This window comes from Rhinoraja longicauda, chromosome 29, assembly GCF_053455715.1.
Source record: "Rhinoraja longicauda isolate Sanriku21f chromosome 29, sRhiLon1.1, whole genome shotgun sequence".
Lineage (NCBI taxonomy): Eukaryota > Metazoa > Chordata > Chondrichthyes > Rajiformes > Arhynchobatidae > Rhinoraja > Rhinoraja longicauda.
Window position 1 is genome coordinate 19,794,276 of NC_135981.1, and position 27,260 is coordinate 19,821,535.

Consider the following 27,260-nt stretch of genomic DNA (forward strand, 5'->3'; position numbering starts at 1 on the left):
GTGAGCAGGAAGTGGCAAGAACTGGTGAAAGCCTTTGCTCCTTCAGGTGCATGTTTAAATAAGGGTGCATTTTGTTCTACTGATTTGGTTTGTGGCATCACAGTGGTAAGAGACAAGTTTGGCTTTGCGATGTTTCTTCCCACGTACATATTTCATTGCATACCTTGTGTAGAGTATTGAGAAGTGGTGGGACTTCCTCTGATGTTGGAGAACAAATTGTGTTTGGCTGTCCTAACGTATTTCCTTATTATAGATTGAACAGGGAAGGAGGTTACTCAAAGACCTCTGGTCCAGCTCTGATTTGCACTGGAAGGGGCAAAAGCAAGGAATCAAAAGACATTAAAAATTTAGCGTAAGGAAGTTAAGTTATTGACATGTTGTCATGATCTTGTAACAAAACATGTAAGGATTCATGTCCTCAACACATGATGCCAAAAGGCAGATCATAACAAGTCTTAAATGATTCATAAACATATTAAGCAGAAAGATGTGTGGTCTGGGAGATTGTGGTCTGAAGCTTAAGTGCAGCTTGAATTGTCATCCAGGGCAAATCTGCTTCGATGGTGGCAACAGGGCGGTGAAGTGGGATCGTTTGTTCCCATGAATTAGACTTAAACGCTGCGATTTTCGAGCAATTCCCATGAAAATTGTTGTTTCCTCAGAGTGATATGCGATTGTACTGTATGTCCAACTACTCCAGAAATTCTGCCTGGGCTCGGTAGCGTTAATGGAGCGATGTTTTCACCAGTGGGAGAGTCCTGAACAGGGCAACGTAACTACAAGATGAGGGGCTAGTTATTTAATGCTGAGAAATGCAAATTTCTTCGTGTAGAGGGTGATGAATCTCTGGAATTCACTGCCTCAGTAGGTGGTGGAACCTGGAGCAGTAGAAGTATTTAAAGTGGAGCTGGATAAATATTTGATAGATTGAGGAATGGAGGGAGATGGAGAGATGGAACAGAAGAGGATATGAGTTCAGAAAAGATCAGCCATGATCATATTGAATGTGGGGGCAGGCTTGCAAGGCTCTAGAGATAGTGTGGAAACAGGCCCTTCGGCCCACCAAGTCCCACCACTGCACCTACATTAGCCATCATATTTGCTTGTGTTCTTGTAGTGCTTCCAAGAGGCTATTGCACTTGGACATGATGTGTTTTCATGGAACATAGAACAGTACAGCACAGGAACAGGCCCTTCGGCCCCAAATGTCCGTGCCGAACATGATGTCAAATTAAACTAATCTCCTCTGCCTATGGAACGCAGGTTACTTTTCCTTGTCAGGCAATGCACCTAATGATATCACTCCCCATGCAATAATATTTGGAGCGTAGCGAGAGAAGTTAGTCCACATTATTGTGAGCCTTCCTGATTTCGATGCATTGAGAATAATTAGGTTTTGATGACTTTCTCTGCAGCAGTTCAATTTAACGAGGGCCATTAGCAGCTTCCAGCTTGATGCACTAACTCAAATAGAACTTTAATTTAATTGCTTGCTTTCCTTTGGGTCCTGCCCTTACATCTTCTCCCCACCCAATCTTGCGATGTTCAGCCTGCTGCCCTCTCCATCCACTGATCGCAATCCATGACCACACGTCATCCACTGCTCTGAACGTCCTTCCAGGCCCCAACTTGACCACGGCCCGTTGGGTCTCTCATCTGCATGAAACCCTGGACCGACCGTTTTTTCCACAATTACTGGTCAAGGCGCAGAATGTGAAGGAAAGTATGTTTAGTTTAGTTTTGTTTAGAGATACAGCACGGAAACAGGACCCTCAGCCCACCGAGTCCGCACCGACCCACTGCACTATCCTACACACCAGGAACAATTTACAATTTTTATTGAAGCCAATCAACCTACAAATCTGTACGTCTTTGGAGTGAGGGATGAAACGACAGCTTCTGGACAAAACCCATGGAGAATGTCCAAGTAAAAGGAGAATGTACAATCTCCGTACAGACGGCACCCGAGCTGAGGAAAATCATCCAGTCAGGCAGCATCTTTGGAGAAAGTCAGTGTTTTGGTTCGACTGCCCTCATTGGCAGTTGATTCTGTTTCCTTCTCCACAGAAGCTGCCTGACTCACTGAGTATCTCCAGCGTTTGCAATCAGTTGCCAGCTAAAGACCCTGGCAGTAGGTCAGAATTTAATGCCAGAAGGGACTGGTTCGGCCGAATGGCTTGTTTCTGTGATGTGTGTCTCAATGATGTGTTGAAGTCAAACAGATGCAACCTGCCAAGTTGAAAGATGAAACAGACTCGAAACATCATCTGTCCATGCTGCCACAGATGCTGCCTAACCTGCTGAGTTCCTTCAGAACATTGTGTTTTTAGTTTTTTAATTTTTTTAATTTGTTTAGTTTAGAGATAAAATACGGAAACAAGCTCTTCGACGCACCAACTCCTGCCTGACCATCGATCACCCGTTCCCACAGTAGTTGTATGTTATCCCACTTTCCCATCCACTCCCTACACATCAGGAGTCATTTCACAGAGGCCAATTAACCTACAAATCTGTCCGCATTTGAGATGTGGGAGAAAACCAGAGAACCTGGTGGAAACCCATGCGGTCACAGGAAGAATGTGTAAATTACACACAGACAGCATCTGTCATAGAGTCATACAGTGTGGAAACAGGCCCTTTGGCACAACATACCCTTACCAATCAACATGCCCCATCTACACTAGGTTCCACCTGCCTGCGTTTGGCCCATATCTGTCTAAACCTGTTGTTTCAGAGAGAACTGAGGAAAAGGGATCACCTAATAGTTTCACCATTGGTGTGTTTGAAGATAAAATGTGTGGAAAGTATACTAAGGACATCTAGAAGGTATCACAAAATGCTGGAGTAACTCAGTGGGTCAGGCAGCATCTCAGGAGAGAAGGAATGGATGATGTTTCGGGTCGAGACCCTTCTTCAGACTGATGTCAGGAAAGAGAGGGACAGAGGAGCTATCTGAAGTTAGAGAAATTAATGTACATACCGCTGGGTTGTAAGCTGCCCAAGTGAAATATGAGATGCTGTTCCTCCAATTTGCTGTGGGCCTCACTATGACAATGGAGGAGGACCATGACAGAAAGGTCAGACTGGGAGTGGGAGGGGGAGTTGAAGTGCTCCCGGGAGATCAGGTTGGTTAAGGCGGACTGAGCAAAGGTGTTGAGCGAAACGATCGTCGAGCCTGCGTTCGGTCTCGCCGATGTAAAGAAGTTGACATCTGGAACAGCGGATACAATAGATGAGGTTGGAGGAGGTGCAGGTGAACCTCTGCCCCACATGGAAAGACTGTTTGGGTCCTTGGATGGAGTCGAGGGAGGAGGTAAAGGGACGGGTCTCGACCCAAAACGTCACCCATTCCTTCTCTCCTGAGATGCTGCCTGACCCGCTGAGTTACTCCAGCATTTCGTGATACCTTCGATTTGTACCACCATCTGCAGTTATTTTCCTACAAGGACATCTATAGAGAATACGAGGCCCCAGAAGTTGGGAAGGGAATAGATAAAGGGTGTACATCTCCTGTGTATCTTGGGAAGGTGTAGGACAAAGGCGAGCTGTAATGGCGGTTGCTTGTGGAATGGATGAGGGTGTCACATAGCGAACTGTCCTGTCGAATGCTAAAAGGAGAGTGGAGGGCGGGCGAGAGGGGAATGTTTTTGGCAGCAATATTAGGCTGCAGATGGCGGAAATTGGAAAAGGAAGTAACTTGGGCTGGTGCCATTTTCACTTCTTTTGGTCTGCCACCAGGAAGGAAACACATGACAACTGCTCAGGAATGTTCCGGACTCCTCCACATGTTTCCTGTGGATGCAAGGCCTGAAACTGTGGGGGTGAACTTGAAGAACCTCTCAGCCCACAGGGAGGCCGCTCAGCCCATTGTCTGGCTGCTAACTCTTTGAAAGAGCCACACAAATAGCCCCGTTCCAGAACCATGATTTAGTTTGAGGAAAAAAATGTTCGATTTGGTTGATGACCCATTATATTCTTCATAAAGTTGCACCCCAGCATTGACCTGTCATGACATCAAGTTGTACAACGTAATCAATTGCAAGATTGGTCTTTCTCATGCTGTAAGTGTGATTTGGTCAAGATGTGTGCATGAAGAAAGATTGAGACTGCTGCAGGATTGCTGGTTTTGGTGGTGGAGGGGAGAAGTAAAATAACCAAGAATGATGAGAATTTACAATTCATAGGAGCAGAATTAGGCCATTCAGCTCATTGAGTCTACTCCGCCTGTCTATGATGGCTGATCTATCTTATCCTCTCAACCCCACTCTCCTCTCTTATTCCCAAAACCTTTGACAATCTCCGCTTTAAAATCCTCTACAGCCGTCTGTGGCAATGGATTCCACAGATTCACCACCCACTGGCTAAAGAATTTCCCCTCATCTCCTTTCTAAACATATGTCCTTTAATTCTGAGGCTGTTCCCTCTGGTCCTAGGCTCTCCTACTAGTGGAAACATTACATCCACTCTATCCAGGCCTTTCACTATTTGGTAGGTTTCAACGAGGTCTCCACTCATCCTTGTACAGGCCCAGTGCCTTCAAACGCTCATGATCATAGGATTAAGAGGTAAACAAAGTATTCCAAACCCTGGAAATACTCCTAAGTATCTGTGGAGAGGATGAAATGAGCAGACTGTACCTTGCGGACTGAAGTTTCAGAATTAAGCTAATTGATTTTAAGAGTTTGAAATAAATTATAATTGCCTTAGAAAAGAGCACCATTAATGTATGGGATTCAGGGAAATATATTCACAATGAAGCATTTCTGTGCATTGAATAGTTGATTGATTTTAAAAACAAGTCCCATGGAGCTGTGGAGTTTGTTAATGCAGAATTATGGTGAGTACAATTGCCGAGCAAACACAAAAGGAATTTTATTTTAAACTTAGCAAATTCATGCATCATTAAAACTGCACAAAAATGAAATTGTGCCCAAAATTGATACAGACCATCAATAATACAGCTTATGCTGCCAAAGAAAAGGGACTGGGCCTAGGTGATTGTGTCAGTAATCATAAGCCGCGAAAATTAAATCCACCAAATGAAACAATTTCATGGTGTTTTTTTTCCACACGTCACTACAAATTGGCGTTCAGTTCACACCAACGCTTTCCTTGCGTCTACGTGATTTTTATAAAAGGCTATTAAAAGGGGGCTTATCTTGAACCATTGTGTTTTGCACCAATGAGACCAATGTTTGATTCCCAGCCAGTGTCAGGGGTAGAGGGTTTGGAATGGTATTTATCCTCCCAAAACATTTCCTCCTTGTGGTTTATAAACAAGTTTAGCAAGTTCTCAGTTGCAATCAGAGAAACGGCTCTATGTGATGTGTTGATGCCATCTTGGGGAAAGCCAACATTCTCAGTGAAATTATATTCTTTTACACAGTCGCTTTCTCCCGATTTTGCCATGCATTTTTGATAATATTGTTCTTCCTTCTATATAGGTCCCATTGTACCGCATGCCCAGGCCTGTCTTTCTTTGTGAGACTGAGTTAATTTGGCAGCCCACAATGAAACGACTGGGAGGTGATAAATAAAAGTAGTTTGGCATTAATCCTGCCCTCTTTCCCTCCCACATGGAAGGGTTAAGGACAACCCATGAAGCAGCTCTGTGATGAACTGGATCTGGTGATCTAATTCATTCTTCCCAATTGAAAGCCTTGGTCTCTACATAACCACTTCCCAAAAGAGAGACGGAAAAGGCACAACGTCTGCTCTTTAAAGCAATTGATTGATAAATACTGCATGGAAACCGGCTCTTTGGCCCACAGAGTCTATGCCGACCATCGATTACTTCTTCACCCTAGTTCTACGTTATCCCACCTTCTTTAATCTACTCCATACACACGAGAGGCAATATACAGAGGGCCAATTAACCTACCAACCTACACATCTTTGGGATGTGGGAGGATACCGAACCGGATAGTGTGAACGGGAGATCGATGGTCGGCGTGGATTCGCGTGAATCTTTGATATTAATATAACGCGTGACTGGGACCGAGGTTGATGGGCAGCCAAGATGTTGGAACATGGATCTGCTCATGGGCTTGTTCAGGGAGCCATTCACAGGTCAAGGCAAGGAGATGTCAGTGAGTCCATCTGAGCTGACTGCCTGCCCCTCTTCCAAGGTTATGTTTGTGCTTGGATGCCCCTGGAGAGATGGCTTCTTGGAGGCCGACAGGAACAATGAGGCCGGAGTGCATCCCATACGTTATCTTCTTGTTGTTTGACACCAATAAAAAGAAGGCACTGCGATTTTCGATGACCTCCGGTGTACCTCGATACAACGCAGAGGCTGTACACCTTGATGTCATTTGAGGTCCTGAAGGTTTGAAAGAAGAATTTGTCAGGATTTGAACTGAAGCAGGAGTGGGGTCTTGCAATGTTGTTGAGGTGCAAAAGAATTAGAAGAAACTATTTGGAGAAAAAGGATGGGTGATGTTTTGGGTCAGGACTTCCAAAGGAGAAGTCGTCTGAAGAAGGGTCCCAATCTGAAATGTCACCCATCCTCTTTCACCTGAGACGCTACCTGACCCGCTGAATTACTCCAGCACCTTGTGTCTATCTTTATATCTTTGGCATAAACCAGCATCTGCAGTTCTTTGTTTCTAGAATAAATTGTTTTATAATTTGACCTGTGGATGGGCTTGGGTCTTAAAGAGCCAGGCCAGTTGCATCTTGGCAATTGGATAATCCATATGTAACATAATATAATCTTCCCTTCAGCTAACAATGAACCATTCTACATTTCCTTACCACCATCTGATTTGATCTGTCGTTTTCACACCTTACCCTTCCATATCTCTAGACCCCTCTCCCCTGACTCTCAGCCTGAAGAAGGGTCTCAACCCTAAACATCGCCCATTCCTTCTCTCCAGAGATAGTGCCTGTCCCGCTGAGTTACTCCAGGTTTTTCCTGCCTATCTTCGTGCAAACCAGCATCTGCAGTTCCTTCCTACACATGTAACATAATATAATATCCCTGCTCTTGTAAAATAGCATTTTGTCAGATTCACCAACAGCAGTGATCTACTGGAAACAAGGAGAAGATACAAAAGCATTGAATTAGAAGAGGCTATTTGAATGTCAGTCTCAGTAGCCCCACTTCTGACACAAAACTATCACAATGCAGATATGTGTCGGAAGTTCATCACAGGGTGTTAATGATGTGAAGATTGTGAATGCTCTGACTCCAGCAACATGTGCTAATTCTATGAGCAGTTGGTGTCTTGGAAAAACCATGCTGAGGAGATAAGCTTCCACTGATTGCTTCTCTGGATAATTGCTTGGAAGCCAGTTGCTGAAAGGAATTGTTTCGAGCCCTGTACTGAAATGCTTGACTGTAGTTAGTTTTAAGTGGTGACAAATGATTTTGAATGCCAATGTGAATGAATGTCTTTGATATAGACAAACATTTAAAAACTATTAGAAATTTATCTCACAACTACAATGATTAAAGAGTCGGGAAAAAAAAGCAATTTTGTCTTTAAAATTAAAACAAGAAGCAGAAGCTTGAGGAGTCCATGAATAGACCTCAGATGTGATTAGAGTGGCCACCTTCTCTACCCACCCTCTGTGTAAAAAGCCACATACCACATGTACTGCTTAAAGAAGGGCAATCTGGAAAGCATTCAATGGTTGAATCAAAAGTTGATTGTAACATATTTTGCTTCTTTTGCAATCGCGTTGAAATGGGGTTCTATAGAGACGGTATTGTTAAGTATGTGTGTGATCTGTGGGAAATTTGTGCACTGCTAAAAGTTGATTGAATGGCAAAAATATCCCACCTTGAATTGAGAGCATCCCATGGTAGTTGTGCCGACTGATCCAAATCCTCATTCTTCAGGAAACGGGGCTTCCCCTCCTCCATTCTAGATGAGGCTTTCACTAGGGTCTCTTCTACATCCCGCAGCTCCGCTCTTGCTCCCCCTCCCCCCACTCGTAACAAGGACAGAATCCCCCTCGTTCTCACCTTCCACCCCACCAGCCAGCGTATCCAACAAATCATCCGCCAACATTTCCGTCACCTACAACGGGACCCCATCACTGGCCATATCTTCCCATCCCCTCCCCTTTCTGCGTTCCGCAGAGACCGTTCCCTCCGTAACTCCCTGGTCCACTCGTCCCTTCCTACCCAAACCACCCCATCCCCGGGCACTTTCCCCAGCAACCGCACGAGATGCAACACCTGTCCCTTTACCTCCCCCCTCAACTCCATCCAAGGACCCAAATAGTCTTTCCAGGTGAGACAGAGGTTCACCTGCACCTCCTCCAACCTCATCTATTGCATCCGCTGCTCCAGATACCAACTTATTTACATCGGCGAAACCAAACGCAGGCTCGGCGATCGCTTCGCTCAACACCTGCGCTCGGTCTGCGTTAACCAATCTGATCTCCCGGTGGCTGAGACTTCAACTCCCCCTCCCATTCCCAGTCTGACCTTTCTGTTATGGGCCTCCTCCAGTGCCATAGTGAGGCCCACTGGAAATTGGAGGAACAGCACCTCATATTTCGCCTGGGCAGCTTGCAGCCCAGTGGTATGAACATCGACTTTTCCAACTTTAGATAGTTCCTCTGTCCCTCTCTTCCCCTCCCCCTTCCCAGATCTCCCTCTGTCTTCCTGTCTCCACCTATAATCCTTCCTTTGTCCCGCCCCCCTGACATCAGTCTGAAGAAGGGTCTCAACCTGAAACGTCGCCCATTCCTTCTCTCCCGAGATGCTGCCTGACCTGCTGAGTTACTCCAGCATTTTGTGAATAAATACCTTCGATCCAATACTCTGGGTCGCAGAGAAACAAGGAACTGCAGATGCTGGTTGAAGGGTCCCGACCCCAAATATCACCGATCCATGCTCTTCAGGGATGCTGTCCGGCTTGCTGAGTTAATTCAGCACTCTGTGTCAATTTCTGTGCCAATTTCTGTGCGGCATGGTTCATGATTAACAATACACTTGTTAGAGTTTTAAATGTACATTTTTCTAATTACCAATGGCAAGTAAAGACACAGCCAGACCATCCAGACTTCCCTGGTGGTGAGGAGCCAGGAAGAGTGATGGTTTAACATCATTGATGAAGGAGAGATGATGGTATTATCAGGAAAAGCTCAGCTAAATGCAAAGTTGCATGATGCAATGAGAATAGATTGGAAAGATTACCATAATTCAGTTTAAACCCTATTTTAGTTCTTGTGCAAATTCATGGTTTCAAATAATATTACCATAAAAATAATGGTATTGGCTTATTGTCATCACCTGATAGAGTGAAGAGTTACGAATGGATAGCACTCAAGGTACAGTTTAAATTAACCTAAGCTACTCCAGTTTACAATAGTTTTAGTTTAAATTCTGGCACTTTGCATTTTACAAATGTTTGATTTAAGTGTTTTTGAAATAAACCACTTGTTTAATTAATGACCTGATTTATGTGCTGTATTTTTGAAATAATGTGCTCAAATTTATACTTGTTTAAATGTTTAAATTTGTACGTTTAATTTATGTGTTTTTGAATTGAAGTGCTGCTTTTCATGAAGGCGACCTCTGTGTAGGTTGCTAGGTGCCTGTACCTGAACACAATCACGCCATACATAAGTACAACAGGTCGAGCAAAGAGAACAATACCAGAGGGCAGAAGGGGAGCATTGAGTTTGCAGAAGGGTCCCGACCCGAAACATCGCCCATCCATTCGCTCCAGAGATGCTGCCTGACCTGTTGAGTTACTCCAGCACTTTGTGATTTGCATCAGAGTGCAGATTGTAGTTGTCGGCATTGTCCAGAAATACTGATAGACTTCCAAATGGAATAGAGATTTAATAGAGTGATGAGGTAAAACCCACCTTTGGTAATGGTCAAAATGACACAAGGCGCTGGAATAACTCAGCAGGTCAGGCAGCATCCCTGGAGAACATGGTTATGTAATGGTATAAAATGAGTGGTGGGCTGAGCACACACATCCCAGCCCTTCCAATGAATTCAGCCCCAGTTTTCACCTCTACTGCAGATTAATTTTGTCTCCTCTGTTTCTGTTTGTCACAGCAAGCTAGCATCAGCAGCACGTTGTCAAGTTAATCACAGTTATTATTCCGTTTTACATGCTTAACGTGGGAAGCAAGCCTTGCCAGTTATCTCAATTAGTTCAGTTGAACAGTCAGGCACAATGATAGGAAATTGCTGTTCATCATAGTATAAATTGAACAAACTTGTATTTCCAATGGGGAGCTACAGAGCTACACTCCGAGCTGAAGCACAGACTCTAAGATCTTTATGAGCCCTCAGTTTATGGATCACTGAGTATGAGGATAATTTGAGGTTGGGGTAGAGGAGCCATTTTGAAGCTTTTTATTAAACCAGTGAAGTGCAGCATCTATGTTCAAAATTGCATTGATTCATATGAGAAATTGATTAGATAGAGAGATACAGCATGGAAACAAGCCATTTGTTCCACTGAGTCAACGCTGACCATTAATCATACATTTACACTAACCCCACGCTGATCTAATCCAACTCCACATTGCCATCAATTCCCCTCATATTTTATCATATAAGGAGCAATTTACAGAGGCCCATTAACCGACCATCCCGTACTTCCTTGGGCATATTGGGGGAAATCAGAGCACCCAGAGGAAACCCACGTGGTCACGTAAAAAACGTGCAAACTACATAGAAAGCACCCAAGGTCAGGATTGAACCCGCTTCTCTGGCGCTGTGTGGCAGTGGCTTTACAAGCTGTGCCATTGTGCCACCCGGCTTTTCCATTTGCAAATCCAATACTTTGTGATTATTGTGATGCTTTACATTATAATGGGGGACATTGGTGAGTCCAAACCTGGAATACCCCATGTGGACTATTAGTCTCCTTATTTAAGGAAGGATGCGAATGTGTTGAAATCAATTCAGTGAAGGTTTTATTGAAGTGAATGCTAGAATGAGCAGGTGTTTATGAAGAGAGGTTGGACTGACCAGGTTGTAAACACTGAAATACAGAACAGTGGTGGCCTCTTTGGTTGCCTTACAGCTCTTGCAGTGCTTGAGACCGGGTTTAATCCTGACTGCGGGTGCTGTCTGTACGGAGTTTGTATGTTCTCCACGTGACCACGTGGGATTTCTCCAAGATCTTCGATTTCCTCCCACACTCCAGAAATGTATGGGTTTGTAGGTTAATTGGCTTCTGTGAATTGCAAATTATCCCTCGTGCGTGTAGGATAGTGTTAGTACGCGGGGATTGCTTGACGGTGTGGACTCGTGGGCCGAAGGGCCTGTTTCCATACTGTATCTCCAAACTAAACTAAACTGAATTACAATCAAACCATAAATGAGTACAGCTGGCAGAGCAAGAAGGGAAAAGAAAGCAGAGTGCCAGATATATTGTTACAGTCACAGAGAAATTGTAGACACCACTGTGAGATAGATTGGCAGAGGGGGGATGCATCCTTTGCTCATGAGAGGTCCGTTGAAGAGACCAATAACAGCGGAGAAGAGGCTGTTCTGGACTTGTGGTACTTGATTTCAAGCTTTTGTATCTTCTGATTGAAATGGGTAAAATGGTATGAGTAAATAGTCCAACCATGTGGGTTTCTTCCGGGTGCTCCGGTTTTCTCCCATTATCCCAACAACGTGCGGGTTTGTAGGTTAATTGACGCCTGTAAAGTACCCATAGTGCGTAGAGAGTGGATGCGAAAGTGGGATAACATTGCATCGGTGTGAATGGGTGATCGATGGTCGGTGTGGGCCGAAGAGCCTATTTCCATGCAGTGTCTCTAAACTTAAACGGTGGTTGTAAATGTAATTATTCTTTGTGGTAATAATTGAGTTTCAAGCTTGATACTGGTCATGAAACATGCCGATCCATTGACCGGTACTGACTACAGGAGTCCTTGTTTGATTGCATCTACTTCATATCAGATGGAATGAGCCTGGGTCGGTGTGGTCTCCTCTCACGTTCTCATACCAGCATAAAACACACATTACTCTGAAATGGTAACAATTCTCTCTGCCTTTAAGTCTTAGTTTCATACATCGTTAGCATCAGGATACTACGGGTGCTGCACTGTAAGGAGTTTGTACGTTCTCCCCGTGACCTGCGTGGGTTTTCTCCGAGATCTTCGGTTTCCTCCCACACTCCAAAGACGTACAGGTATGTAGGTTAATTGGCTGGGTAAATGTAAAAATTGTCCCTAGTGGGTGTAGGATAGTGTTAATGTACGGGGATCACTGGGCGGCACGGACTTGGTGGGCCGAAAAGGCCTGTTTCCGGCTGTATACATATGATATGATATGATATCAAGAGTTCACCAAACAGAGACTGGCAGTTTTTCAAATGGTCCATTGCCCTCTCTGGAGATGTAACCTTGGTAACTGCCTTGCCGTGGCAACCATGAAGCATTTTGCAACATTGCAAAGGGGAATACGGATATTTCTGCTGCACGCATAGCCACCTTAGCAGTCATGTAGATGCTACCTCAAATATCCTCGCCCAGAAAAGATTTTCAGTTTAAAGAAGATGTTGCTGTATTTAAACATCAAGTAAATCGATCAGGGACAGCAGTTGTTCACATTCTTGCGTCTGTCTCATCGTTATAGATTATATGATACAAATATCATTACCACAGCTATTACTGAAGATGTCAGCACGGTGCTGCATAGAACGTACAAACAGAACAGCACAGGAAAGGGCCCTTCAGCCTACAATGTCCATGCCGAAAATGTTGCCAAGTTAAACTAATCTCATCTGTCGCGACACGATCCATATCCTACCTTCTCTCAAATCCGTGTGCTTATCTAAATGGCTCTTAAATGCCACTATCGTATCTGCCTCCACCACCACCCCTGACAGCACGTTCCTGGCATCCATGGCTCTGTGCAAAGAAAACATGTCCCACACATCCCCTCAATTCTTCCACCACTCCAGAAGAGAAAAAATCTAATTTTGTCCAACCTCTCCTTATAACTAATACCTTCGAATCCAGTTTAGATTAGTTTATTATTGTCACGTGTACCATGATACATTGTAAAAATTTTGACTGCAAGCTATTCAGTCGAAGAAAAGAATACGCTTGATTACAATCAAGTCGTCCCACAGTGGACAGATAAAGAATAAAGGGTACAATGATTAGTGCAAAATGAAGTCCGATAAAGTCCAATTAAAGATAGTTCGAACGTCTCCAATGTGGTAAATGGGAGGTCAGGACAGTGCTCTAGCTGATGGGAGGGCGGTTCAGTTGGGAACAGCTGGGAAGAAACTGCCCCTGAATCTGTACCTCTTGCCTGATGAAAGAGGGGAGAAGAGGGAGTGACCAGGGTCTGGTCCTTGATTACACTGGTGGCCTTACTAAGGCAGCTTGGATGGAGTCAATGGAAGGGAGGTAGATTTGCTTAATAGTCTGGGCTACATCCACCACTCTCCGCAGCATGCAGCTGTTCCCAAACTATGCTGTGAAGCACCCTGATAAAATGTTTTCTGGGGCACATCTGTAGAAGCTGGCAAGGGTTGTTGGGGACGTGCTGAACTTCCAAAGCCTTCTAAGGAAGTAGAGGCATTGGTGTAATTTCTTGGCCACAGCTGCGATGTGACTGGTCTAGGACAAATTGCTGATCATATTTATTACTAGGACCGTGAAGTTTTCGACCATCTCTACTTTATCATTGTGTACCCGAGTGTGTGCACTGCTTCACTTCCTGAAGTCAATCACAATCTCCTTTGTCTGTACGAAGTTTGTATGTTCTCCCTATGATTGCGTGGGTTTTCTCCAGGTGCTCCGGTTTTCTCCCACACTCAAAGATGTACAGGTTTTTAGGTTAATTGGCTTCTATGAATTGTATATTTTGTAACTGCGAACACATCCCAGATGTTGTTTGCTTCAGTGGTGTTTTGCCTTAGATGGCAATAATTTACCTTGGTGGCCGTTTCAGTAAAACAATTTTCAATTTGTAAATTTGAATGAAAAAATTATGAATTTCTGATTGATGTCGTTTTAGCTTAGTTTGGTTTAGAGATACGGTGTGGAAACAAGCCCATCGGCCCACTGAGTATGTGCCGACCAGCGATCACCCACACACTAGTTCCATCCGACACACTAGGGACAATTTTATGGAAGCCAATCAACCTACAAACCTGTACGTCTTTGGAGTGTGGGAGGAAACTGAATCATGCGGAGGAAACCCATGGAGTCACGCGGAGAATGTGCAAACTCTGTACAGAGAGGACCCGTAGTCAGGATCAAACTCGGGTTTCTGGCGCTGTAAGGCAGCAACTCTACCGCTGCGCCATTTATGTAGTGGAAGATGGAAATGGATTAATGAGCAATTGAAATTTAACGTCCTTTTAGGGAAATATTAAAATGAATTATGACTCGGTCTTGGCTCAGCGATGGTCTCGTCATCTCTGATTGAGAAGGTTTGGGGGAATCAAGTTCTACCTTTTGATCACACTCAGCAGTGAGGAGTGCTTTCATTCTGATAGAAGGTCATTGAATCTGAACCATTTATACTGTGTGTCTCTCTCCATAAATGTGGCCTGACCTGCTGAATGTTTCCGCCATTTGTTTTTGTGCCATTCTTTCTTTATAAATGTGTTTATGATCTTGCAAAAGCCGTCAAACGGAGAGAAACATTCCCCTTGGTCCTTCCAAAACAAAAGCAAGCACTGGCATCTATATTGTCCTGGTTAGAAAATATCTCTCGACTGATTCTCGGCACATTTTACAAGCAAATTTTCAGTCTGTGTAACATCCTGACTTGAAGTGAGACACGGAGATCAGATGTAAAGTGGGAGGATCTTTAACCTGTGGCAGGGTCAACTTGTATTCCTTCCCATCTGTGCAGTTAGATAAGTCAAGGTGCGGCTTGTTGCTGGAACATTGATGATTTGAAAGGTCTATGCACCGAGCACCTGGTTTAGGACTAAAGTGTTCCTGTTTACTTTTGGCAGGTGTTCACCACCTACTCCAATGAAGACTACGACAGGCGCAATGATGACGTGGACCCCATGGCAGCGTCAGCAGAGTATGAGTTGGAAAAAAGAGTGGAAAGACTGGATCTCTTTCCCGTGGAACTTGAGAAGGGTATTTATGACATAGACGCTGAGCAAATCACAGGTTCTGTGTTGCGTTAGAAACTAATAAGTATTTAGATTGATCAAAATGCTCCAAATCCACTGATTGTGGTATGTGGTGATTGTGCTGTAGCATTGATGCACAATCCCACAGGCCCACGTCTCTCATTTACTTGTGAATGATTGTACTAATGCACAGTAGGATTCGACTGGATAACATACAGAACAAGCTTTTCAATGTGTTGTATCTGCATGACAATAATACATAAGCTAAACTAAAGTAGGCATTTCTGTGGCCCCACTGTACCTGATTCTAGCATCACGAATGATGCAGAGCAATTGGAAAACATTCTGAGACGGAGAGAACAGCCAAAGATTGTGTCACTGAGATAGGTAGGAAGAAGGGTGAGATCCCGCAGGCCGATGAAATGGAGATAAGGAGGGGATTAAGGAACAGACTTCAAAGGTAGTTATTTCTGCATTGCTACCAATGTTATCTATCAGTGAACACAGAAATAGGAAGATATTGGAAACAAAAACATGGCTGCAGAGATGTTGAAAGACGGAATCTTTTTGATCTTTAGTGTATTGGGACTTTTCTGCTGCAGCTCAGAACTGTACAGGTAACATGAGCTGCATTTAACTCATTTGGAAACAGTGTCCATGCAGGGAGGAGGTACAAAAGACTGGAGATGCTGGAATCTTGAACAAAACACAGCGTGTTGGAGGAAGTCAGAAGATCAGGCATTATCTGTGGAGGGAAGATACAAAGTGCCGGAGTAACTCAGCGAGTCAGGCAGCATCTCTGGAGATGTGTAGGAAGGAACTGCAGATGCTGGTCTAAACGGAAAATAAACAAAATACTGGAGTAACTCAGCAGAACAGGCAGCATCTCTGGAGAGAAGGAATGGGAGACGTTTCGGGCAGAGAGCCTTATTCAGACTAGTCAGGGGAAAGGGAAATGAGAGAGATTGACAGTGGTGCAGAGAGATATAGAACAAATGAATTAAAGATATGCAAAAAAGTAACAATGATGAAGGGAACTATTGTTAGCAGTTTGCTAGGTGAGAACGAGAACCTTGTGCGACTTGGGTGGGGGAGGAATGGAGAGAGGGGGAATGCAGGGGTTACTTGAAGTTAGAGAAATTAATATTCATACCTGTGTAGGAAAGAACTACAGATGCTGGTTTAAATCGAAGGGAGACAAAAAATGCTGGAGTAACTCAACGGGACAGGCAGTATCTCTGGAGAGAAGGAATTGGTGATGTTTCGGGTCTGAAGAAGGGTCTCAACCCAAAATGTCGCCCATTCCTTCACTCCAGAGATGCTGCCTGTCCCGCTGAGTTACTCCAGCATTTTGTGTCTACCTTTAATATTCATACCATTGGGCTGTAAGCTACCCAAGCGAAATATGAGATGCTGTTCCTCCAATTTGCGTTTCGCCTCACTCTGACAATGGACGAAGCCTAGGACAGCAAGGTCAGTGTGGGAATGGGAAGGGGAATTTAAGTGTTTGGCAACTGGGGGATCAGGTAGGTCCAGGAAGACTGAGTGAAGGGGGAACATGGGGAGGTGAAGTTTTGTCTCGGGACCCTAATTCAGTCTAAAGGAAGGTCCCGACCGGAAACGTCACCTCTCCAAGTTCTCCAGAGAAGCTGCCTGACCTGCTGAGTCACTCCAGCATTTTGAGTCTTCTTTTGTAAACCAGCATCTTCGGTTTCTTGTTTCTTCATCTGTGGAGGGAAACGGACAGACAACATTTTTGTTCGAGGCCCTTTTTCAATCTGACGAAAGTTGAGGAACATACTGTGTGTGTCTGATAAAGTAGAAAATAAGAAGCATATGAAAGGGACCAAGAGCTCAATGGAATGGAAAGACTGTTGGGTCACAGAAGGTGCAGTGTAAAGTTTAAAAGGAAATTTGAAAGAGGAATTGCCCAGTCAAGTTTGATTGTCACATGTCCCAAACCGAACAATTAAATTCTCATTTGCAGCAGCAGCGCAACAAATATGTAAACATAGTACTCTGAACAATATAATAAATGAAAAAAAGTTCAATATATTGCCAGCGCGCACGCGGACACACACACACACACACACACACACACACACACACACACACACACACACACACACACACACACACACACACACACACACACACACACACACACACCTACACACACCTACACACACCTACACACACACACACACACACACACACACACACACACACACACACACACACACACACACACACACACACACACACACCTACACACACACACACACCTACACACACACACACACACACACACACCAACACACACACACACCTACACACACACACACCAACACACACACACACACACACCAACACACACACACAAACACACACACCAAATAGCACAAAAAGACAAAACCAATGCCTCCAAGTCAGAGCTAATTTTGGGGTTGTAGTCTTTAATAGTCTGATGGGTGACCATAAAATATTCTGTAAATATATCGAAGAAAGGAAAGAGCTGGTTATATTAAAATCAAACCGCAGCCTGAGTGTGGCATTCAGCACAAATAAAGTTCTGAATGAGTATTCCACATCTGTCTTTATACGAGAGAGAGAGAGAGAGAGAGAGAGAGATAATACAGTGGGAGGCAAAGAAGAAAGTGACTGGGGAATGATAAACATAGAGAACGAGGACAAATTAAGGGGTCTGCCGTCTTTGACAGTGGATTAATTGCTGGGCCTTGGTAAACATGAATCCAAAGGTTTTGGAAGAAGCTGGGATGGAAATTATGCAGCGTACGAGTATAATTTTCCAATGCTCTTGCAGACGTGTGGGAGTACCAGAAGTTTGCTGATGTGGTAATATTGATTACAAAGCAGGAGAAGGATATAAATGTAAATGTAGACCACACATCTGACAATCACCTTTTAGTAATACAGTGCGGATATAGGCCCTTCGGCCTACTGAGTCCGTGCAGACCAGCGATCACCGCATACCCAATCCTACACACGAGGGGCAATTTACACTTTCACCAAAGCCAATAAACTTACAATCCTGCACGTCTTTGCCGTGTGGGAGCACCCGGAGAAAGCCCACGCGATCACAGGGAGAATGTGCACACTGTGTACATACAACACCCATAGTCAGGATCAAACCCAGGTCTCTGGCACTGTAAGGCGGCAACTCTACCACTGTGCTACAGCACCATTGGAAAATTGAGCGAATGCCTAAATCACCTTTCAGAGAGACTGCCATCAACGATAGTCAGCACCACTTGATCACGGGAGTCGGTGTGTTTCTTGCCAGGTGGTGGATTAAAGAAAGCGATAGGAATAACATCTGCTTTGGCTGAGGTGTAAAACATTGGCAGAGAGAGCAGACTCTCACTGTATTAAACATTAGTTCATCCATAGCGAGGGTACTGTGTACAGTTCTGATGACCAGATTACACAAAAAAATGTGCTAGTGCTCAGTAGGGTGCAGGGGGAATTCATAAGGATGTTACTGCACTGGAGAATTATAATTATGAGGAAACTTTGTCCAACCTGGAAATGTTCTTTGGAGCAACGGCGAATAAGACGAGGTATTTCAAATTAGAAGGAGAAAGAATGTGTTCCATTAGCAGAGAGGTCTGTCTCGCAATGAGACATGTGCAATTTATTTGGTACAGGTTTGACTGGGGAAGCTGAGAGAGAATGGGTGGCACAGTGGTGCAGCGGTAAAGTTGCTGCCTTATAATGCCAGAGGCCCAGGTTCGATCCTGGCTAAGGGTGCTGTCTGCATGGAGTTTACATATTGTCCCTGTGATAGCGTGGGTTTTCTCCGGATGCTCCGGTTTCCTCTCACATTCCGAAGACGTACAGGTCTGTAGGTTAATTGGCTTCTGTAAATTGTCCCTAGTGTGTAGGATAGAGCTGGTGTACGGGGTGATCGCTGGTCGGCACAGACTCTGTGGGCTGAAGGGCCCGTTTCCATGCTCTACAATAAAGAATAAGTTCTAAAGAATAAACCATTTCATTGGTCAAGTGGTGTGATTCACAACCTGAGGGACAGAGATGGCAAAACTCCTCACCACATCTGCAGAGTACCTGAAGAAATGGAACCTATAGACCTGTGGATGTAGTAACGGCACGGACACAATGGACGTGATGGCATACGGCATGGAAACAGGACCTTCGGCCCAACTCATTCATGCCAGCCAAGATGCCCCATCTAAGCTAGTCCCATTTCCCTACGTTTGGCCCGTATCCCTCTAAACAGTTCCTATCCATGTTCCTGTTCAGACGTTGTTATTGTACCTGTCTCAAACACTTCCTCTGGCGGTTCATTCCATATACCCACCACCCACTGTGTGAAAAGGTTGCCCCTCAGCTTAAACTAATGCCCTCTATTTCTGATTCCCATTCCCAGAGAATAGACTATGTATTCATCCTATCTATTCCCTCACAGTTTTATACACCTCTATAATATCTCCCCTCACCCTCCAGTAAGAGATAAAATCCTGGCCTGCCCAACCTCTCCTTATCGCTCAAGTCCTGGCAACGTTCTTGTAAATCTTTGTTTCAGTCTTTCCATCTTTCCTAAATTAGGGTGACCAAAATTGGACACAATACTACTAATGCAATCTCACCAACGTCTTGTACAACTGTAACTTAATGTCCCAACTTCGATGTGTAGGAAGGAACTGCAGATGCTGGTTTAAACCAAAGATAGACACAAAAAGCTGGAGTAACTCAGCGGGACAGGCAGCATCCATGGAGAGAAGGAATGGGTGACGTTTCGGGTCAAGACCCTTCAGGATCCGAAATGTCACCCATTCCTCTCTCCAGAGATGCTGCCGGTCCCGCTGAGCGACTCTAGCTTTTTGTGTCTATCTTCGGTCCCAACATCTCCAAGCAGCCTCTTTGATGCAGATTCCTTACCCTTTATCACTCTCAATCCTACTTGAAATGTTTCATTCTTTGGGAAGTGCTGTTGAAGTATAAAACGTGCGCTCAACTGAAATGAACCTCTTTCCTCTCTGTAGATGGCGATGGCCTGGGAATCAGCATCATCGGAATGGGAGCCGGAGCAGATATGGGATTGGAAAAGCTGGGAATATTTGTGAAGACGGTAACCGATGGGGGGGCTGCTAACAGAGATGGCAGGTATGGATTGGTCACTGTTGTCCAGGAACTCTATTGTTCCTAAACTTGAATCCTCTGCTCATTTGTGCCACATTAATATTATCCTTTGGCAATTGGTCATGAAGACCAAGTTTGAATCTAAATGTTAGACGCAAAATGGTGGAGTAACTCAGCAGGTTAGGCAGACCTGAAGTCCAAAGAACGGCCCCGACACAAAACGTCATCTATCCAGAGATGCTGCTTCACCCACTGAGTTACTCCAGCGTTTTGTTTCCATGTTTGATATAAACCAACATCTGCAGTTCCTTTTTATTACATTTAATCCAAAGGAGTTGGATTGGTTTAGTATGAAACGTTTCTTTTTATGAAAATCCAAGAACTACAGATGCTGGAAAATCTGAAACAAAAGAGAAAATACCTGGAACACTCAGTAGTTCAGGCAGCATCCGTAGAAAGAGAAACAGGTGTAATGTGTCAGGTTGAAGATCTGCAGTTGCTGCCTGGCCATGTGAATTTTCCCAGTATTTCCTATTCATTTGTCTGGACATTCAGTCATGCTGTGCCTTGTCTTTGGGTTTGACAAAAAAAAGCATTTGTTTTTCTTATTTTAATGCAGCTAAAGAGATGGGGGGACATTTTAGCAAATTCTTAATGAAAGCTGGAACGATTAGCTGCTTGCAAATTAATTTCTAAAACAATCCAGACCTACAGCTGGCCTTGGATATATGATGCATGCGTCCCTCAATGCGGTATTCCATGATGTACAAGGCCCCAGGTTGCTTTGTGCAATAGGACACTGCTTATATATCAAAATGTACTTCCATCCAGTAGCACAGCCATTGTGGAAATGCAAGAGAAACTCCTAAACTGTAGGAAGGAACTGCAGATGCCGGTTTAAACCGAAGATAGACACAAAATGCTGGAGTAACTGAGCGGGACAGGCAGCATCTCTGGAGAGAAGGAATGGGTTCATTCCCGCTGATTTACTCTAGCATTTTGTGTCGATACAAGGAACTCAAGTCGGTTGTGGGTTACAAGGTGGCTGTTGTATCTATGGGGCACTGATAATGGAGGTGAGTGGGGCGGGCGGGGGGATTAGAGCCATGACTGAGGGGAAAAGACATTGTAGTTGGAAAAGTGAAGTGGTTTGTAATTAATGTAGAAACAAGGAATTACTACAATGCTGATTTACAGAAAAAGACACAAGGTGCTGGAGTTACTCAGTGGGTCAGGCAGCATCCCTGGAGAACATGGATAGATGACATTTTATGTCGGGATCCTTCTTCAGAGTCACAGTCTGAAGAAGGGTCTTGACCCGAAACATCTCCTAAATCATACTGTTTGCTTGTTGAAAAGAATGTATTTTCCAAACTGCTATTAATATAAGCCATATAATTTGTCAACTGCGCACAAATCTGGCCTGAAGCCAATTGAATTAGATGCTGCAAATGCTCATTATGATTGCATCCGTTGGTGATTTGCACCATGATCGGGATTAGAAACATGGTTTGCAGACAGTGGAGAGCGCTCACAGTCTATTGCCCAGGGTGAAGGATTCTAAAAATAGAGGGCATAGACTTACGGTGACCTTAAGAGGAACCTCAGGGGCAACGGTTTCACTTAGAGGGTAGTTTGTATCTGAAATCAGATGCCAGAGGAAACTATAGGAGCAGATACAAATATGATTTTTAAAAGACATTTGGACATACATATGAGAGGAAGGGTTTAAGAGGTCCTTGGGCCAAATGCAGGCAAATGGGACGAGCTGAATATGCTAACTTGACCAGCATGGATAAGGTGGGCTGAAGGGCCTGTTTCTGTGCTGTACAGCTCTATGACTGCGGTATAGTTTTAGTTTAGAGATACAGCGCGGAAACAGGCCCTTCGGCCCACTAAGTCCATGCCGGCCAGCGATCCCCTTAGACTAACACTATCCTACACACACTAGGGACAATTTGCAATTTTACTGAAGCCAATTAACCTCCAAAACCTATATGTCTTTGGAGTGTGGGAGGAAATCGGAGCACCCGAAGAAAATCCACACAGGTCACGGGGGCAACGTACCAACTCCGTACAGACAGCATCCTTAGTCAGGATCGAACCTGGGTCTCTGGCACTGTAAGGAAGCAACTCCACCACTGGGCTGCCAAGAGGATGCAGATTTCTCTTTTATGGAGCATGCCACAGCGGAGAAACTAAACAGATAGCAGCTCACAATCTTTCGTTAATTTTATGCTGCAGTGCTATAGAATATTTTCAATGAGCTCTCACACTTTGAGCCCCGCACATCTAAATGAAATCCAATGTTCCTCAAAGCAGTAGCTCAATAATATCAGCTGTAGCAGCCGTCAACATTTCCATACCAAAATTAAATTTCAATTGTATTTTCTTTCCAAAAGTGGCTTTCAATCTTTGTCAGCTACCTGAGGCTTGAAATATATTTTAATGTCATTTTACTGACCATTCAAGGGAAAACTGTGGCTGCAGACCTGGGTGAATTGTTGAGCTATTCTTGTAAAAATGGCAATATTTCTGAAGATGTAATGATTAGATAGAATTGTGGTTATCATGGAATATGCTTGGAATTAAGGTATACTCTCCTTTGAATTATTTATTGGCGCAAAAGTGTGATTGGCTTGCAACTGTCCTGAACTACTATCTACCTCATTGGTGACCCTTGGACAATCCTTGATCTGACTTTGCTGGCTTTACCTTGCACTATCCGTTATTTCTTTATCATGGTAAATCGAATTTCACTGTACCTGAATTGGTACATGTGACAATAAGCTGACCTTTGAACCATTTGAACCTTTGTATCTGTGCACTGCAATGGCTCCATTGTAATCATGTATTGGATGCATTTCTGCTGACTGGATAGCACGCAACAAAAGATTTTCACTGTGCCTCGGTAGAAGTGGCAATAAACTAAACTGAACTGAATGGTAGAATCAGGAGGGTGAGATGTGTAGGAAAGAACTGCAGATGCTGGTTTCTACTGAAGATGGACACAAAATGCTGGAGTAACTCAGCGGGCCAGGCAGCATCTCTGGAGAAAAGGAATAGGTGACTTTTCGGGTCGAGACGTCGGGACTTCTTCAGACGTTGTGTTGCACATGAAACCTCATTCTCACCAGGTTTGCACCTTTAGGACAGGCCCTTGTAGAAATGTACAATGCAAGGGGGCTTCCCTTGTATCTACAGTCACTTACGCTGTACCTCATATTCTCACTACCTGGCTTTCATTTTAGAGTGTTGCAGTGCTTCTGATTTCTAGGAACCAAAAGTCCCAATAATCAGAAGCACGTGTCTATAAATAAACTATGGGCAAGAAAAATGAGAAAACTTTGCCCCAGGAGAGAAGTAGGACTATTTTGAAGGTTTTTCTTTCTGCACTCATTTTAACAGCTTTCTTTGAACATCTTTTGCCAAATTGATTAGGATTCAAATTGAATAAAAACACGACTAATATGTTCTTTTTAGATGAGGGAGTAGCTCATGTGTTATGGTACAAAAATATATTCATTGAAAATAGGAGCTGCAAATCCACTGACAGATGCACATTATGCAAAGGATAATGAATCTATACATGTAAAAGAACTCAGGAAATCCTTAAACTGATTACTGCTTGCGCAGAAATCATCTCACAACACTTGTGATATTTTTACTAACATATCTATTTACAAGGCTGCGTTCTGGAGTTCTGTAATAAGCACTTACAGTACACAATATGCAATAGGTGCAGGAGTAGGCCATTCGGCTCTTCGAGCCAGCACCGCCATTCACTGTGATCATGGCTGATCATCCACAATCAGTTCCTGCCTTCTCCCCATAATCCCTTGACTCCGCTATCTTTAAGAGCTCTATCTATCTCTCTCTTGAAAGCATCCAGATCTGATCTGCTTGACACACTGTGGAGTCATTGACCAAAGGTATTTCTTTTAGACATCAAAGCTGAGCAGTTTGATAACATGCTTCACTCTATCCTGTAGGTTTACTCCGGGTGCTTCGGTTTCCTCCCACACTCCAAAGACATGCAGGTTTGTAGGTTAATTGGCTTCTGCAAATTGTCTCCATTGTGTAGGATAGAACTAGTGTAGAAGTGACAGTTCGTCCGTAGAAACATAGGAAACATAGATAAATAGGTGCAGGAGTAGGCGATTTGGCCCTTCGAGCCAGCACCGCCATTCAATATGATCATGGCTGATCATCTAAAATCAGTACCCGTTTCCTGCTTTTTCCCCCATATCCCTTGATTCCTTTAGCCCTAAGAGCTAAATCTAACTCTCTCTTGAAATCCAACGAATTGGCCTCCACTGCCTTTTGTAGCAGAAAATTCCACAGATACACAATTATATGGGTGAATAAATTTTTCCTCATCTCAGTCCTAAATGGCCTACCCTTATTCTTAAACTCTGACCACTGGTTCTGGACTCCCCCAACATCTGGAACATTTTTCCTGCATCTAGCCTGTCCAATCCTTTAAGAATTTTATATGTTTCTATGATCCCCTCTCATCCTTCTAAATTCCAGTGAATTCAAGCCCTGTCGACCTATTCTTTCAACATATGTCAGTCCCGCCATCCCGGGAATTAACCTGATGAACCTACGCTGTACTCCTTCAATAGCATTAGCAATAATGTCCTTCAATAGCAATAATGTCCTTCCTCAAATTGGGAGACCAAAATTACACATAATACTCCAGGTGTGGTCTCACCGGGGCCCTGTACAATTGCAGGACCTCCTTGCTCCTAAACTCAAATCCTCTCGCAATGAAGGCCAACATGCCATTAGCTTTCTTCACTGCCTGCTGTACCTGCATGCTTACTTTCAGTGATTGATGTACAAGGACACCCAGGTCTTGTTGCACCTGCCCTTTTTTTCCTAGTCTGACACCATTCAGATAATAATCTGCCTTCCTGTTCTTGCCACCAAAGTGGATAACCTCACATTTATCCACATAATACTGCATCTGCCATGCATCTGCCCACTCACACAACCTATCCAAGTCACCCTGTAGGCTCATAGCATCGCAGTTCACACTGTCACCCAGTATTGTGTCATCCGCAAACTTGGGGATGTCATATTTAATCCCCTCGTCTAAATCGTTAATATATATCGTAAATAACTGGGGTCCCAGCACCGAGCCTTGCAGCACCACACTAGTCACTGCCTGCCATTCTGAAAAAGACCTGTTAATTCCTACTCTGCTTCCTGTCTGCCAACCAGTTCTCTATCCATGTCAATACCCTACCCCCATTATCATGTGCTCTAATCTTGCACACTAATCTCTTGTGTCGGACCTTGTCAAAGGCTTTTTGAAAGTCCAGATACAGCACATCCACTGGCTCTCCCTTATCCATTCTACTTGTTACATCATCAAAAAATTCCAGATTAGTCAAGCATGACTTCTGCTTCATAAATCCATGCTGACTTTGACCGATCCTGTCACTGCTTCCAAATGCGCTGCTATAACATCTTTAATAGTCGATTCAAGCATCTTCCCCACTACTGATGTAAGTCTAAATGGTCTTTAATTCCCCGTTTTCTCTCTCTCCCCCCTTTCTTAAAAACAATTGGTAATTACATTGGTTACCCTCCAGTTCTTAGGAACTGATCCAGAATCGAGAGAACATTGGAAAATGATCACCAATGCATCCACGATTTCTAGGGCCACCTCCTTGAGTTCTCTGGGATGCAGACCATCAGGCCCTGGGGATTTATCTGCCTTCAGTCCCAACAGTTTACCTAAAACCATTTGAATGACATGTGAATTCCCTTCGGTTCTTCCCTTCCACTAGATCCTCAGTCCTCTAGTATTTCTGGGAGATTGCTTGTGTTTTCCTTAGTGAAGACAGAACCAAAGTACTCGTTTAACTGTTCTGCCATTTCCTTGTTTCCCATTATAAATTCACCCGTCTCTGATTGCAAGGGACCTACATTTGTCTTCACTAATCTTTTCCTTTTTACAAATCTAAAGAAGCTTTTAGAGTCAGCTTTTATATTCCCCGCAAGCTTTCTTTCATGCTCTTTTTCCCCCCCTCTTAATTAACCTCTTTGTCCTCCTCTGTTGAGTTCTAAATTTCTTCCAGTCCTCCGGAGTTTGCTGCTTCCTCTGGCCAATTTATACGCCTCTCCCTTGGATTTAACAATATCCTTGATTTCCCTCGTTAGCCACAGTTGAGCTGCCGTTCCCATTTTATTTTTTCACCAGACAGGGATGAACAATTTTTGGAGTTCATCCATGCAGTCTTTAAATCTTTTCCATTGCATCTCTATCATCTACCCTTTAAGTATAATTTGCCAGTCTATCCTAGCCAATTCCTGACTCATACTTTCAAAGTCTCCTTTCTTTAAATTCAGGACCCTAATGCAGAATTCCACCATATTATGGTCACTGTTGCCCAAGGGGCCTTGCACAACAAGATCACTAACTAATCCTTCCTCATTACACAATACCCAGTCTGGGATGGCCTGCCCTCTAGTCGGTTCCTCTACGTATTGGTTTAAAAAACCATCTCTTATACATTCCAGGAAATCCTCCTCCTCAGCGCTGCTACCAATTTGGTTGGCCCAATCTATATGTAGATTAAAGTCACCCATGATAACTGCTGATGGACTCGGTGGGCCAAAGGGCCTAGCTCCACGTTTTAATTTTAATTTTAAAGTCACTTTAATTTCATGTTTTATGCATCTTGTGTTTTATGACTGTTGGCAGACCAATTTCCCTCCTGGGATAAATAAACTTGTATTGTATCACTAAACTAAACTACCATTTCACACCATCCACAGCATTTGTTTTACAGTGATGGAGTTTAGAAAGAAAAAGAAACACATGATCACATTTCCACGTAGCCATGCCTAAAGATGATAGTCCAGAGGTTAATCATATGGTTAATATTCAATGCTTTTTAGTGGATAATTTCTATCTTTTATCTTCCATCCTTAATGGAAAGTAGTTAAAGCAAACTCATTGTTATTCCAATCTTACTGCCTACAGAATACATCTACATTTTTCTTCATTAACACTTGTTCACTTGTAGCTTTGTCTAAAAGGAAAAAAAAAAATCACATGGCATTTTATTGCAC

At 43.7% G+C, this 27,260-nt stretch overlaps 1 protein-coding gene across 3 annotated transcripts in view; it reads left to right on the plus strand.

Annotated features, from left to right (window-relative positions):
• LOC144607631 (neurabin-2-like) overlaps positions 1–27,260 on the plus strand; it is a 193,826-nt gene that overhangs the window by 107,742 nt on the left and 58,824 nt on the right. For all 3 annotated transcript variants that reach the window (XM_078424587.1, XM_078424588.1, XM_078424586.1), the window contains 2 exons: positions 14,922–15,054; positions 20,075–20,195. In XM_078424587.1, the coding sequence (XP_078280713.1) occupies positions 14,922–15,054; positions 20,075–20,195 (254 nt within the window). The remainder of the gene's footprint in view (positions 1–14,921; positions 15,055–20,074; positions 20,196–27,260) is intronic.